The sequence below is a fragment of the Monodon monoceros genome, unplaced genomic scaffold, assembly GCF_005190385.1.
Source record: "Monodon monoceros isolate NGI ecotype Baffin Bay Population unplaced genomic scaffold, NGI_Narwhal_1 Super_Scaffold_19, whole genome shotgun sequence".
NCBI classification, from domain to species: Eukaryota; Metazoa; Chordata; class Mammalia; order Artiodactyla; family Monodontidae; genus Monodon; species Monodon monoceros.
This window is the reverse complement of record NW_021703775.1, coordinates 8335328-8352163: the sequence shown is the minus strand read 5'-3', so window position 1 is coordinate 8352163 and position 16836 is coordinate 8335328. Positions and strand designations below refer to the sequence as shown.

The 16836-nt window shown below is 38.4% G+C and overlaps 1 protein-coding gene across 2 annotated transcripts in view; it reads right to left on the bottom strand.

Moving 5' to 3' along the window:
• TMEM131 (transmembrane protein 131) overlaps window positions 1-16836 on the bottom strand; it is a 193471-nt gene that overhangs the window by 45203 nt on the left and 131432 nt on the right. For both annotated transcript variants that reach the window (XM_029232608.1, XM_029232607.1), the window contains exons 12-22: window positions 14104-14212; window positions 11006-11114; window positions 10221-10374; window positions 9959-10129; window positions 8793-8903; window positions 8556-8690; window positions 6004-6108; window positions 4595-4681; window positions 1012-1164; window positions 834-909; window positions 555-672 (exon numbers count right to left, since the gene is read on the bottom strand). In XM_029232608.1, coding sequence (XP_029088441.1) covers window positions 555-672; window positions 834-909; window positions 1012-1164; window positions 4595-4681; window positions 6004-6108; window positions 8556-8690; window positions 8793-8903; window positions 9959-10129; window positions 10221-10374; window positions 11006-11114; window positions 14104-14212 — 1328 coding nt within the window. The remainder of the gene's footprint in view (window positions 1-554; window positions 673-833; window positions 910-1011; window positions 1165-4594; window positions 4682-6003; window positions 6109-8555; window positions 8691-8792; window positions 8904-9958; window positions 10130-10220; window positions 10375-11005; window positions 11115-14103; window positions 14213-16836) is intronic.

Here is a 16836-nt window from a genome sequence, read left to right as displayed (position 1 = left end):
TACTGCCACATAAGTGTGTCTTTGCTTTTGAATCCAGATGCGGTACTGATTTGTCGCTGGGACATTTTCTACCTGCCACAGACATAAGGTTGAGCCCATGTGAATGGGCCATGCACCCCTAACAGCTCAGCTCTGGAAAGGGAGGAAGCTGTTCTTTTCAGGAGGGGCAGAGACACTCCTCCTCCTGTGAGGTTAAACCTAGAAAGTGTTTTCCTAGCCTTTAACAGAGGTCAGTGGCAGGTAGAAACTTTCTTTCTTATGCAAATGGATGTGTCTAAGGTAAACAATGAAGTTATCCTACACAAGGACAACTTCATCGAGTTCCTCTGACTTTAAGGAAGCATCTAGAACACTGGAAAAAAGACAAAAATGGTAGTGTGCATACTTCTGAGAAATATACAACTACAATGGCAATTCAAGATGCTTCCTGAAGATTAGGCATATTTTCTTACCTACAGGGAAATAAAATAACCTAATATAAGAATAACTTTAGAAAGTCATGTTTCATACTGGTAAAGATAGCTCAAATACTTAAATGAAGCAAAACCACTTACTTATGACCTGAATTTTCCTTTATTCCCATCCATCCTTTGAACAGGCTTTGATGCAAATCCCAGTCGGCATCCCAAGCATCTTCCTGCATGGCTATACCAGGCTGTACTTTGGGTTCAGCTAAACCAAGGAGACAAATGGTATGACATACTCAGCCCTTCAAATGACTCCCATAGCATCAAGAGATAGGGATGGGCCTTAAAAGTGGCCGCCTTTTATTAAAGAGTATTCTGGGGAGGGAGTGAAGGAAGGGCATGAGAGAGAACGGCAAGATAACTTACATTTGGACAGAAAAGGCAAGCCAACATAGCAATGATCCCCACACTGCAGTCCAGGATCAAAATAAATGTTTGCAATCTATAAAGAGGCACAGGAGAACCATGAATCCCAAATCCACAGAAGGTCACAATGACAAAGTACTAATGGATGGGAATTTTTGCAAATATAACATTTTCAAACCTTTGATTTTTTCCCTGGCTCCAAATCTTCCTTATTGCCCCGTAATCGTTTGTAGTAAAATCGTACATCTTCTGACAAAGATCGTATTTGTTGGATCTTTACCTTCTGTGAGAAGGAATTCATAATATTTAAACTCTGATGAACTATTTTCCCCTGAAGGAAGAAAACAAACACATCTGTAAATGGTAGATTTTCTTCAGAACACACACTTTAGAGCTGACAGACATATTTCTAGGAAACCAAAGTTCAAAGGACATTTAGAATTTTCAAAAGTTGATAAACTTTAAATTTGTAACCAGAGCCCCTCCTCCAAATGTACGTATTTTGTTGTTTTTATGGCCTATTACAGATAAATTAGCAGGTCAAATCTCTGCAATCTCGTAAAAATGAATTAAAGTAAAAATGTTCACATACTAACAAAGGTACAGAGCTAGCTTTGAATAAAGGAAGCAGTCACTGTCAGTTTGTTAAGAAAGGTTTGATTATACCAAGGCCAGGGTGCCTTAAAAGTATCCAAATTCAGGATGAAATTCAGGATGAAATAAGTGAACTCTAAAATCCAAAGCTATTTTCTTTATAAAAGAAAAATACTATTTGTGCCAAAGAGAAATTAGACATTTTTAAAAAACACAGGTTATCAAGCATCATATTGAAACAGTATACAGATTAAATCATTAAATTACCAATGATTGCTCTTATCGGCTGCATGCTTCTCCCTATGACAGGGTACCAGATTTTAAATAAAAAATTACATGATTCAAGTAATCATCAATAAGAATCATATTATAATATTTTACTTTCTTTTGTCTGAATACAGAACCAGAATCCTATAACCTGATTCCTAGCCATTTGAAGAAGTCTCTAAAATGACCAGACCCTGCTGGCCTAATATTTGGTATTGAAAGACAAAGAAGTCGGGACTTCCCTGGTGGTCTAGCAGTTAGGACTCCCGCTCCAGGTGCAGGGAGCCTGGGTTTGATCCCTGATCAGGGAACTAGATCCCACATTCCACAACTAAAAGATCCCACGTGCTGCAACTAAGACCTGGCACAGCTGAATAAATAAATAAATGTGTTTTTTTTTTTAAAAAAGACAAAGAAGTTAAGAAAATGAACAGTAAAAGGAGTTGAATGATGGTGCAGTTAAGACTAACACTCATCATTTACAGTCTGACCAGAGTAGAAAGATGTTAGAGGGTGGGGATGCTGCTGTGAGGATACGAACATAAGAGAAGAAAGCAGAAGCCTATGCTGAGTCCCAGCTTGGCCTCCACCCAGCTGTGTCTTCCCGGCAGTTAACTGGTCTTCATGCACCTGTAATAACTACTACTCTTGTGTCCACATCTTGTCTCTCAGGGGTATGGTGGGGATCAAAAGAGGTAACAGATACAGAAGTTCATTTTATAATGGTATTCAAATACGAAGTATTAAACTGTGAGTTATTTGAAATGTTCATTCTGAAGTACCAAGTTTTCATCACTTGGCTCTAGTAGTCTCCATCTGATAAGAGATTTTACAGAATTTCATGACTGTTATGGGCTGAACGTCTGTGTGCTCCCCCACACTCACATGTTGAAATCATAACCCCCCAGTGTGATGGTATCAGGAGGCAGGGCCTTTGGGAGGTGATCACGTCATGAGGGTGGAGCCCTCATGAACGGGATTAGTGCCCTTAAAAGAGGCACAAGAGCTTGCCCTCCCTGTCTGCTCTTTTGGCTGTGTGAGGATACAATGAGAAGATGCCCGTCGGCAAACCGAGGAAGTAGGCCCTCACCAGACACCAGATCTGCTGGTGCCCTGATGCTGGACTTCCCAGCCATCTGAAGATATCTGAAAGCTTAATCTGAAGTACTGCAAAACCAACACCTTGTTTTTATAGATGCCTTCTCATTTACTCTGTCCATGAGCCTTTCACTTTGTCATCTACTGAATTATTCCCTTCCAGGATATATGCAGGGATCAAGGAGATCATGGATTGAATAGGCAATTGAAGGTTCTTTTGGATAAATAATGAAGTCAAGAGTCCTGTATAGTCAGTACAAAGTGGAATGATAAGAAGACAAAGATTGAATTAAGACCCAAACTTAGGTGTGCTGAACCTATTAATTCAAATTTATATTTGATGCTAATTTATATTTAAGGAGCTAAAATTTGAATTTAGGTTTTATCGTATATAGCATTAAGATTTTGCAATGTACTGTTTCTCTTAACCAGTCAGGTCTCCTACCACAGCTGAGAGACACTTCCATCTGCTCCAAGGCGTCCTGAATCATCTACACTATCTTCCTGCAAAAGGTGGCCTCCTGGTTTCCCCGTTTCTTTCCTCCCTGTTCTCCAGGCTCAAACTCTATGTCATATTCTTGAGTCCTCTATCTATCTACCTACCCATACCTGTTTCCATTAGTATAACCTCCTCAAGATATTCAAGTACAGTTCAAACGGTTCATCTGAAATGTCTCTTGCCTATGTTCTCTTTTTCATTATTTTGCTCCTTCATCCACCCATTATCTACTAGATACCTGCTACTTGGGGTATAAGATCCCTCATCTCTTTCCCACCGGATCTCAGAGTCTTGTTGGGGAGACCAACACATAAGGCAACATTTACAGCACAATGTGAGGCTTGCTGCCAGAGAAGTAATCTCAAATTGTTTCAGAAGCACACATGAAATAACTAGTACTATCTAGTGGAGTGAAGAAATCTTCAGAGAGGAGATGACAATGGAATTGGATCTTGAAAGACATGAAGGAGTTCTTGAAGGTAGGAGAGGAGGAAGGGCAGCCAAGGCAGATGAGCAGCAAAGGTGTGGAGGTATAAGATGAGCAGCAAAGGTGTGGAGGTATGAAAGCGATTTACTGCCTCTGCCAATGCCCTAAGCTCAAACCTCCCTTTGACGCTTTCCTTGTGGACTGTGGCCAGAGTCTCTGGGTTGGCTTCCAGGTACACTATTGCTACTCCCAGACGTGTCCTACATTTACTTCTGCCAGAGAGCCAGTCTTGAAAGCTTAACTCTGACGATGTCCAGCCTCTGCTCAAAAACTTTAGATTTTCATGGACTTAAGTGCATTGCATTTTTTTCATGCTATCACTCCAAGGTACCATTCCATCTTCTCTCTTGAAACTTCCCTGCATCCTTGTAAAACTGGACGACTCACCACTGCCTAAAGCCATCTCAGACTGCTGCCTGTGTCTCTATTCAGGTTGTTCCCTGGGCCCTGAACGCCATTCTTGCTGACCCTTGTCTATCCCTGCCAGAAGAAATTCCAAGCCAATTCACATGGCACCTTCATCAATTAGATATGTATTTTCTTCATAGCATGTTATTTTTCACCTCTTAGGGCAATTTCTACATCCTGCTCTACGTCTATGAATCATGGGCCCATTTCTCATTCTAGATTGAAAACTTTTTGAGAGAAGGGCCTATTTCTTATTCTTCTTTATGTCTCCTAAAGAAGCTGGTACAATGTCTTACCTTAAAATAAGTGATTAGTAAAGAGTAACTGACTTTATTGTTGAATTCTAGGAACATAAAGGCAAAGAGAAAAAAAATTAGCAAGAAGAAGGCTACAAATTAACTGTCTTACTGGAAAAGAAGGTGGAAGAACCATATGCTTTGGGAAGCAAGTCAGAGAACCCACTGCGATCACAGCTTTCACGGGAATTGTTAGGATCTGTGGAGGGAAGAAGCAAACCACAGAGAAATGAGTGTTTAAGTCTGCGATTGACACTAACAGTTGTTGTAGGGGGACAGTTATTTTGGGGGATTAAAAGAACCAATCTTGGGATGTATATTAGCATTAACCAACTGATAAGCAAAATTAAAATCACCCATGGATACTGTTTAATCTATCCATGTACTTCATAAAATGCAGTGAAATACAATAAATTTCCATGTACTTCTCAGTGATTCGATGAAAACATGGTAAACAAGACCAAACAATGGGGAAGGAATGAAGAACAGATTTTTCATAATATAGGTTTTATTTTGTAGATTATTAATTTAAAAAGTAAAGTTCAATTATTCTCCTAAAACAATGAATGAAAAATCCAGCATTTTCTAAAGTTACATAGCTCTCTACTTTTTGTACTCAGCAATAAATTAACATCAAGCTAATTTGAAAAAATGAGTTGAACGTTCCAGATTTTGAATCTCAACTCGTATGCTTATTTGCAATTCACAAAGATACTGATACTTTGCTAAGATATGAAATGTACTTATTCCTATCAAAAGTGATAAACTTGGATTCCTTATTTTTGGAGGTAATTTGACATACTCCCAACATATCATTTACTATTAGATGACCAATTCTGTTTATTCTGAATTAGTTTTCTTTCATGTGGGGGTTGTATGTACTGAAAAGATAGGAGAACAAGGGTAGCAACTTGCTGACTTTAGCAGTGCTCGACTTCCCAAACAGCTCTGAAATAATAAATCAAAATATTTAGGTGTGGCAGAAATATGTCTCTTCAAAGTCTCATTGAACGCAACATGTCAAACCCCACAAAAAGCCTTTAAAAAGTTCACTGATTTTCACTTGGTTCCTTGACTTAGAAGTCAAGGAACATGTAAATATGATTGTGAGAACTCAAATTAAGGTGTGATTTCCTGATTGTATCTTCCTTTTTGGAAATGTTACACAGGAGGATATTTATGACCTCAGAAAAGAGAGAGGCCTATCTCAGGAATTTCAGTCAGGGTCTGTGCAATGCTACAACTATTTGTAAGCAGGCTTCTAACAGCAATTCTAAATGTGCCAAATGCATTTTTCTGAAGTTGTTTTTAGTCAAAAGATTTGGGTTTTATCAGAAAACTATGAGCTAATGAACACAAATATTCTGTAAACTATTCTCAAAAGCTCAGTTTTTAAGGCATGAAAGCGGTAAACTGTAACTTTCCGAGTAAACTTAGTTCTCTGTTTCTATAAAAACAAAAAAAGACTGAATTACTCAGAAAGACCCCACTGACATGAATCCCTGTAAATAAAGTCCTTACCTCATAGTCTGTTGTGATCTGTATGGCCCCGTCATGAATCCCTTCCAGTTTTTTTGCAGTAAGTTTGACTCTGAACACTGCAAAATATCCTGAAGCTAATATTACCTGTATGTAGGAGAAATGACATCATTCATCAGCCTTGCTGGCTGAAGTTTTCTATTAAAATGGAAAAGAAAGCTACAGTGATAAACTGACTTCAAAATCCTAACCTGTACCAGTGTAACACTGAATTACCATATCATCACATACAAATATCTCAAAATAATGCCCATCCCTGGATGTTTATCTACTATACTTATTCCATGGGCTACTGAGAAAACTGGTTCCCTGAGGAACAGCTGACTTCTCAGCTGCAAAGCTGGGGAGGGGTGTGGTCCTCACACCCCAACCGGGTACGTGCAGGGTCAAAGCGGGTGAGGGCTGCAGCAGAGGGACACAGCCTTCCACTAACCCTTTGGCCACATTAGGGCACAAGTATTAATACATACAAAGTTGGTTTTGCTTCAAGTTCTGAATTTAACTCTGTCATGTTTTAATAACCATGTCCTCAGATCCACTGAGATTGGATCATATGGAAACATCAAAAATCATGGAAAGAAGGAAAAGTTATGCAATAAAAATGTGAAAGAAAGGAGAATGTGGATCTTGTTTTCTCAAGCTATTTGCTGATGTTTCTGGTACTTAACCTTTTCAATCATGATACTTCCAAAAAACATGAAATTCAATTTGTGAAGTTGTACTTTAGTTTGTAAATGTTGATATGCCAAACATACTCACTTTCCCCCTTTTATAAGCATTTCTGTGTTGGATTTGTGCAATTCTAACGTTTTCATCATGACTCTAACCAGCCAAATAAGAACACGTGTCTCAAGAGTGCAGAGAGCTGTTGGCAATGCGTGCTTCATAAGGAACAGGATGCTTATTTAGTTCATAGGTTTGGCTTTTTGGCAAACAGGTGGAAAGCAGTTGAAAGTTTAGGCATTACAAACTTAAAAAAACACATATTGTGGAGTTGCTATTTTGAAGCTGGCAACTCACTACAACTTCCTATTCTAAGTAAGCGTTCATAACAGTGATCTCATCTTTCTGTCCCTTGTTTTTGTGTTTATACAGTTTTATATAAAACCTAATTCTAAAGTTTCAAGCAGGCTTCATGTTACTGAGTGGACCTCTCAAATTTAAGTAGTAAGTGTTAACACATGTTATTTAGTACGAGGAAACGATCCAGAGTCCTAAAATTATTAATTTATAATGTCTTATAAAAAACAGTATAATTCAACCATCTCAGATTAGATATACATACAATTTTACTGTAACTTCATTACTGAAATGAACACATTAATGGCTGGTCTCATTATTATCCTTTTTCAGCACTCAGTTTGTATTAAAAATAAAACCTCAGCTGGGGTGACAAATATTACTTGTCACGGGCATATCCTTTTTTTGTTTTAAAAGGAGGCTTTATTTATGAATCAAATTTAAAACATTATAAATTATTAAAATGCAAACACCCATATATCGACCACAATATCTGATTATGTAGCCTGAATGCCACACAACTGCAATGAGAATACACATTATTTAGTACTATTTCCCACTTTTTCAGAAATCCTTTTCCAAATTTCTACATACAATCGTATTTACAGCTTTTTATTTGCTTTAATATTCAATCATAAAGTCATGACTTTATGCATGTGGCTGTTTCCAGTCATTTGGAATTACTAATAATGCTATCAAACATGTGCATTCTCACAGCTTTTGGCTCTTTCAATTACTTCCATGGGAAACATTCCCAGGAGTGGTATATGTTGCCAGATTGTCCTCCAAAAAACCTATTTTGGGGGAATGTTTAAGTCAATTTTTATGACCTATGGCATTCCATGGAAGCATATTTGTCAATAACCTCTGTGCATAAGGACATTTGCTTTTCCTTTTGTAAAACTGCCACAAGAAGTTCTATGCTAACCTACAGATGACATATGTTCTGCTCCTTCGAAGTCGTACAAGGTGATTCTACTAATTCTGTTCTGAGTAGGTATAAACTCCAAGTTCTCTTTTCAGTAGTGGTCAGGGCTTAGACTGCTATATTCATTTACTCTTGTTTCATGCTCTTTTATGACCAACTGTACATAAGATAGAGTAAAAGTATATAGGGAGATCCACACAGAGATCCACCAAACGATGTTTGCCTCACTGATACTCTCTTCTAATCAGTACAGAGAATTGACCAGAAACATTACTGTATAATTGAAAACACCTTCTATCAATGTGCAGGGCTATCTCTTCTGCCTAGTGAATTCAATGAACACAGGGTTAGTTTACTACCCATGGGAATTTCTCCTGTAAGGACACTTGTGTTACAACTTAACTCCTTTGAGTCTCAAGGGCTCTCTCACCATGAGAGGAAGGGGTTTAAGTAGACTACCTATAAGAGGTCCTTTCAACATCAAACAGCCAGTGCTATTGCAACTCTCATAAAAATATTATGATGACTAGTCTCCTATTTGAGGTTTACATCTAAGTTTAAGGAAACAATAAAAAAGTTAACTTACTGATGACTGGTCTGATGAGGAGGATTTTTCTAACTCTGGAAGGCTTGAGATTATTGTAGTTCTATTGCCTCTTTCAGTAGCTACGAGTTCTATTGATAAACCATCTCCAATGATATGCCAACTTTTTATAGCCAACTTAAAAAAGAGAAAGATATGAAAGTGATTATTGCGGCACTAGCATAAAATCCTTAAATGTGAGTTAGAATAAAAACAAGTTTTCTTTTTTTTTTTTTTTACCTCAATTGGGTTGCTGTTTATAATTGCAAATAAAATGTTACTTGCTTCTGTAGCACTCAGTATACCAAAATCTATGAAACGTTCTTCTATTTTTGGGGGTAATACAAAGTACTGGAAAGATATAAAAGAACTAGATTAAATGTAAAGTCACACTTATGTAAGAGAATGTTATCAAGAAAAAGTAACTGTATTAAGATATACTAAGGTTCCTATACTTTATGTAAATATACACATACATAATATATAATTAAGAACTTTGTACAATGGAAATATTTTGATTACTCAGAAATGAAAACACTCATGGCCTCTACTGAATTGCTAGTTCTCCTCTGAAGGCACATAAAAGCAGCAGGAAACTAAAGTGCTAGGTGAGGTTAAGTGGAGCCCTGGGGAATGAGGCAAAAAGTCCTCAGTCTCAGCAAACATCACACATTCATGAAAGCAGCTACAAACCAGTAACCATTTAAGCAAAAGAAATGCAGAAGGAGTGGTATAATAGTGAAGGTCCCTTCAGCTCTAAAATTCTTGTTGATGCTAGCTTTTTGGAGAACTGCATTTCTCTGTTTTCACTTTCTTTTCTCCTTTTCTATCTTTCCTATCAGTTTTCTTTCTCATCTAAACTCTTGCATTGATAATTTTAAGCACAGCTTTGTCTGGATTTTTTTTCCTGGCTTGTTTTCTGTACTAGAAAGACCTTTCCTGCCGTATTTCGGTGACTATTCCAGCTGTGTCTTTCCCACCTATTCCCTCTTTCTTATCTGGTTCTCTTCTTCATTCTTGCACTTCTTGGTTTTGGTCATCTCTTCCCTACAGAGTTTTCTTTTCACCCGCCCTATAGTCTTTCTTCCCTGCTTATTATCTTTCTTCCACTTAGCTCGTTTTTAGCTTCCCCATGACTATGACAGTTTAAAAGCAAAACCAAGAGGAAGTGGAATGTGGAAAATATCTAAATAGAGGCATAACTAGAGGAGTCAACTGCATCATGAGGAGACATGGCCGCTGGGAGGGTGAAAATCTTGTAAGTACTGACGAGGGAGGAATTAGGACAACTTGTAAAGCACAGAAATAGCAAAATTTAAGTGTGTGCAACACGACTGGCTGATAGTAGCTGAAAACACAAAAGACGTGTAGGCAGTTTAAATTTTAAAGGCAGATAGCATACTTACATCTAAAAAACCTGTGTATACCCGCACGGGTAAATGAAACTTAGAGGCATTGGTAATAAGTAAAATATTGTTATCTATGTGCATGGATGATGTAGATGGCATAAAAAACAGAGTAAAAATGTATCCTGATCCATTTGGAAGAATTAAGACTGGTTTGCTGAAGTTGTGAACCTAGGAAATGATGGGAGAGAAAAAACAATGTGTCAGCATCATTTGCTTGGCAGATCAGTAAAATTAAAAGGATGAGGGTTCCCAGACATACTTTAAACATTGTTTTGGCTTCTTCTGGTAGCAACACATCATGAATGAGGATCGCAAAACTGAAAGTGTTAGTGAGGTAAATTGGCCTTTCCACAGGATCAGCAGGACTGTCTCGGATGTGAAACAATGTTGCAGAGTGATCAAATCCCAAATAACTATTTGAAAAAAACAAAATAAATTATTTTTATTTCCACGTGTTAATTTAAAATCCAAGTTCTTTCGCTGTAATAATTTACGTTCAGCATTATGACTGTTATTAGAGAATTAAGACTATAAACATTTTAGTGGTTGACCACATGGAGTCCCTGCCATGCTGGACATTAAACTATTATTGGTTAAAGTATAATTAGAAAATGAACTACATATATTATTGCCCATTTATAAAAAGCTGTAATTCTAGAACAGTGTTTAACAAGTCTATAAAGGAATATAAATGATTTTGTTTCAAGTGACAATATACTTTAATAATAAGCCATAGCCACTTGCATGTTACAAAAAGAATTACAGAAAGGAAATGGTTCAAATGATTTAAAAATCACAGATTCATTTTTCTATTGTATTATGGAATCATTAAGACTTCATTTAAGCCCAAATCATATCATCCCATTTACCTCTTTCTTCTAAAAAAAAATAAACAAAATACAGGAGATTTTTCTCCTTTATAGTTGAATTTGTTCTTCTCAACACGAATTCCATGGAGTTTATGTGAATTTGGCTACTACTTTTGCTAAGATCAATGAATTTATTAATAAAAAGTTATAAAGTTTATTTTAAAGAAAAACTCACCCATCTAAAACCTCTGCTTGATATGGTATTTCAAGTTTAGAATAACTCTTTTCCTTTGCTTTAACAGTTATTTTCCCAGAAAACTGAGATGGTTTTTTTGCCTTTGATGCTGAAAGGAAGCATAAAACATCATCTGTCACCTTTTGCTACCAAAGAGTTTATACAGAGGATGAGGAGAGTGACTTTGCATGTAGACTGACAAAATCTTAAGAAGCTGAGCTTTCAAACTGGCACAAAGAATACTGTTACAACATTTTAACTGAAGTATCACATTTTTCATACAAAAATTTTAATTTTCCTGTAATGCGATAAACAGGTAAGGAATTAGCAAGTGAACACAATTCAGGAGGAAAAGCGCTATATCTGAGCTACTATCTCTACAGCCATAAGCTTTGGCTTTACCTACAGCAGGGTTTCTCAACCTTGGCACTACGAACATTTTAGGCCAGGTAAACTCGCTGTTGGGTGGCAGAGTGGCTGTCCCTGTGCTCTGCGGGATGTTGGGCGGTGCACAGGACGGCCTCTTGCTAGACATCAGCTGTGACAACCAAAAGTGTCTGTAGACGTTGCCAAACATCCCCTGGGAGGCAAAACTGCCCAGCCCCCCCAAGTTGAGAACTGCTAGTTTACAGCTGGATTAAGAAATAACATTCCTTGTGTGGCCAGAGTCTTGCTATAAATACCAATAAAGTAGCCTGGTGCAAAAAATGTCAAGAGTTATGAGCTCTGACTTTTTATATTAGCCAACCCTAACCTATAGTGTGAGAGGAGGCATATACCCTCCCTGCCATCATACTGTCCTCACAGATGAAGTAAAACCTTTTAAGTTCTGTAGCACTTCTGAATCATTCCATCTGGAATTACAGAAAAGAGTCAGTTGGATCCAATCTGTGTACCCATTAGATGTTCTTTCCAAAGCAAATAAAGAAGCTGTGTATCTTTATCCCCTTTAAGTACTTCAGGAACATTTCCACTTATGAGAAGAATTTATACGTAAGTTCTGCAAATGTTTGTTATCCAACTTTAGCACAAAAAAAGAACAACAAAAAGAATGGAGTGACATCTAGTATGTAGCTTATGTACGGACAGCGCAGATCCAGATTTTTGAAACTCCCATTAAACATCGTTTCTTTCTGCTTTTTACTGTAGAGCCGTTTCTGGATGCTTTAATTTTTTTTTTTTTTTTTTTTGCTATTTACTCTGACATAAGGCTGATAACAAGGGCCATAATTCAGGCATTTCATAGTATCTAATCAAGTTATATTTTAGCAATGAAGTGGTCAAAACCTCAAGAAAATTCAGTTAAAAATCACAAAGAATCATGAGTTGATGAGACATGCTTGCTTGGTAAGTGAACACTGTGGAGTTAATATTCATGGCACATTCTGAAATTTTAATTTTTAAATTAATTAATTATTTTGGCCACGCCTCTCGGCTTGCAGGATCTTAGTTCCCCTAACAGGGACTGAACCCAGGCCAGCCAGTGGACCGCCAGGGAATTCCCCTGAAAATTTTAAAAGTTAAGTAAAACAAGCATTTCTTAGCAATCTCAAGGGTAATATCATTTGTATTGGAATCCGGGGTGGTGATGGGAGAGGTGGGAGGTGAAAGGTGGAGGGATTTTCCCATGATAATAAAAACCACTTTTAAGAAATGTAGCACCTGCTTTAAAAGATGCTTTCCCTTGTCTCTGTGTTAAATTTTACATCATTTCTTTAAGAAACACTTATTTTGGAGTCTGTGATCTCAGAACCACCATTCCTGACTTTCATTTATCTCAGTGGAAACAGTCACTGTATTGTCAGTACAGGAGCTGGAAAAGAATGGGGGAAGTACACAGCACAGCTGCCCCAGTGTACACCCCCCACTCCTTGGATTTATCAGAAGGGTAGGCCCTACATGTTGTTCTTGGGGTCAGAAATTACTACTGGTTGCTCTGTTTCTCCGTAAGGGGAGACAATGTACCTACTGATACTGACACTGATACTGGTGGTCATGGCTGGTATCTTAGCAACACAGAAGACAGTTTATCACACATTTGGAAATATCTGTGCTATCAAGCCTTCTACAGTACTGATTATTTCCTGACGGCTGGACTGTGGAAGTATGCCATGTATTTAATCTTAACTTCTTTGGGAGTTTTCTCTGAGCTCATAGGGTGAACGCTGTGCTGGCAGCCGACTGTGCAGCTGCCCCAGATTCTCCCGCAGACTCCCCATGTGCATGGAGTGAGCACAGATGCTCTCACAAACACTGTGCCACACTCAGGAGGTCACTCAGTGACCAAATATTCTCTTCTGATGAGGAGCTTAGTTGTAAAATGTGGACTATGAGTAACGATGGCTTTATCCCGCAGCCAAAGCTTAAGCTTCAGGGCTCCTCACTTGCCCGTGCCCTTATGAGCAAAGTCCCACTTGGAGTTTCAGCTTTCATTAAATTTAAATTACATATACAGTCAGACAGCCATTACATCACTACTCAAAAAATTTTATGACAGCAAATTCAGTAAATGTTCTAGTAAAGTGGGCAAAACTGAATAAAAACATGCTATTAAAATATGTTAAAGTCTGGGTTAATATTTCAAATGTCAAAATACACAATATACGTGTTTGAAATAATTGTTATCTAATTTGACAATTCTATCATGAGGGCAATTATTTTAGTTTAGGTAGGACAGTCTGCCTCGTTAATAAAAGCCAATATATGGAAATGTTACAGAAAATACTTTATTTCTGCTCTTAAATTCAAACACGCTTCTGAAATTCAAATATATATTCACTTAATTACAAAAATTAATGACTTCATAATTAAGGCAAAGCATAATAGGTATATATGTAAAAGAGCCCAGATAACAAAAATTTAGTTCCAACCCTAACGTATTTGCTAATATTAATTTAGGTTTATGAAGTTACAATATTTTCTTTCGTGAAACAATCAAATAAGAGTTGGTGATGATTTACAAGAAAAACCAACCTAACCAGTACTATAAAATCTGACTGTAAAATGGTCTGGGTTTCTATAGTAAGATGTCAACATAGATGCCTTCTAATTTATCAAAATAAGAGCACTCTATCAGAGAGAAAAAGTTGAACACTTACCATCAAAGCTGATACTTGCAACCTTGGTATATTTACTTTCTGAAGCTTTTAATGTAATTGGTTTAAAGTGTACTGTTATAGCGTCATTTTGTGGTGTAGGTCGAACACTCTGCAAAGAGAAAAATTTACATAGCATTATTTTAGTCTAGTGGTTCAGTTTATAGTGAAAAGTAAAGCAGAATCAAAACTTGAAAAGTTTAACTTTATGTGGTCCCTTTAAATAGAGTAGGCTAAGCTGATAAGACCTCAAATTAACTTCATTAGACTATTTTTATGAAATAAAATGATGACCAGAAGGAAAATGATAAAGTGACTGTAAAAAGTACAATGGGTATGAATACATAACATAGAAGAAAAGGTATTTATTTTCTAAATGAATGCCTAATTTATATATAAGAGAAGGGGACATGAGGACTTATGATAGGGGCTGCACTCCCAGCCGTGGGGTGAACCGTGAGGAGGCGGATGGCAGGGATGCGCAACCTGGAAGAGGTCAGAACGCTTTCAACTTAACAAAGTAAGAGCTTTCTGTTCAAACAACTAAGCCTAAAACAACAACAAAACAGTAAAAGCTTGCACTTTTTTTTTTTTTTTTTTTTTTTGCGGTACGCGGGTCTCTCACTGTTGTGGCCTCTCCCGTTGCGGAGCACAGGCTCCAGACGCGCAGGCTCAGCGGCCATGGCTCACGGGCCCAGCCGCTCTGCGGCATGTGGGATCTTCCCGCACCGGGGCACGAACCCGTGTCCCCTTCATCGGCAAGCGGACTCTCAACAACTGCGCCACCAGGGAAGCCCGCTTGCACTTTTTGAGCAAGCTTAAAAAATAAGTACTATTTAAGTGCAGTTACTTTTTAAATATGATAATCCGCACTGACAAAAAGCATTTTTCATGGGAAGGGCCCTTTAAAGATACCAATTTCCTTCCCTGTTTTACAGATGAAGGACATCTTGCAATACTGAGTGATGTTTCAACAGCTTGGCATCCAGAGACAGAACTGGAAACCAGCTGTCCTGACTTGGTCCAGGGCTCTTCACCTGGCATCCTACTGCCCAAACATATACTAGTGAAAATCGTGGTATTGAACACAAGTCTTGATCAAAAATCTTCTTTTAGAATGCAATTTGAATACTACTTTGATTTCAGAACACTTCTGGGATTTCCGTTGAATTTTCAGGGGCTTTATAAACTTGTCAAAGCAAGATGTTTCCAGTAGAAAGGAACACTCAACAGGCAATCGTGCTAACATGGGCGCAGTCAGATCCCCATGAGCCACCAGGTTCTTCCTCCAGCTCCCCACCCACCTTTTCTGCTCATTTATTAAGGTGGAATCTGCCTATAGAGAATGAAGGACAGTCCTCTGAAGGCACAAGAAGCACCTCAGAAGAGTGTGAGGAAAAGCAGTCTCTTGCATTGTGTTTCAATCATAGGAAACCAAGCTGGTTACGTACAGAGTGATGACAGACACTGCTTTTCAGTCCCAGTCAGCAGGGCGCCTCCCTTCCCACTGCTGTTAGTCCTCAGCTGTTCGGGTGTCTTTACTAGGCCTGGGATGATAGCCCTGCAGTCTCCTGTGCTAGAAATCTTAATTGCCTTAGCTCTTGGCCTCAGGCTCTCCCAGTATTTTAACTCTTTTTCTTTCTTCTTCTTTGAGAACTCCTCATTTGCTTTTTTTTTTTTTTTTTTTTTTGCGGTACACGGGCCTCTCACTGTTGCGGCCTCTCCCGTTGCGGAGCACAGGCTCCGGACGCGCAGGCTCAGCGGCCATGGCTCACGGGCCCAGCCGCTCCGCGGCATGTGGGATCTTCCCGGACCGGGGCATGAACCCACGTCCCCTGCATCGGCAGGCGGACTCTCAACCACTGCGCCACCAGGGAAGCCCCTCATTTGCTTTTGAATCTCTAATGGAGCTGGGAGTTGACTGGTTCATATCAATATATTTACTATCAATAAGCTTGCTGTTATTAGCAATCATTTAAAGTATGAATCTCTTCATTCCTTGAAGGGTATGTATGTATGTATATGTGTGTGTGTGTATTTTTAACAGTAAAACAAAGCGGTTTGACTACAAGATAAACTACAAACTGGACAAAAGGTTCATTTGGTTTCATCACACTACACTAAAAACTTTTTCCAAAGGAAAGGAAAGCAGTATAGAAGTACAGGTGAGACCCAGAGTGATGAGTTTACAACAGAAGCATACTACTTAACCAGCAGTGTGAGTCTGAGTAAGCTGCCCATTTACTCTGGGCCTTATTTCTCCCACCCGTAAAATCCTAGGGGTTGGATTAGATTTTTTTCTAAGTTTCCACCTATCTGAAAAATTTTGTGATTCTATTAATTTTGCTGTTTTTTTTGGTGGGGGGCTGCACCACACAGCACGTGGGATCTTAGTTCCTTAACCAGGAACCCAGATTGAACTCGGGCCCCCTGCAATGGAAGTGCAGCATCTTAACCACTGGACCACCAGGGAAGTCCCTAATTATGCTGTTTTTTTTTTTGAATTAGACACATTTATCCTGAAGTCAGGATCTATTACAGAGATGACCGTATAAAGCCTTACAGTTTACAGAGGACACATATGGTTCCTAATTCTTTCACTTACCCTATTGATTATGATACAGCAGCAAGGGAACCTTGACCATTTTCAAACACTTAAAGAATTTAAGTGGTGGTTCATCAGTAACGAGCACAAGCCCATGTCAGAAATAGCTAAGCAATGGTATCCATTACCAT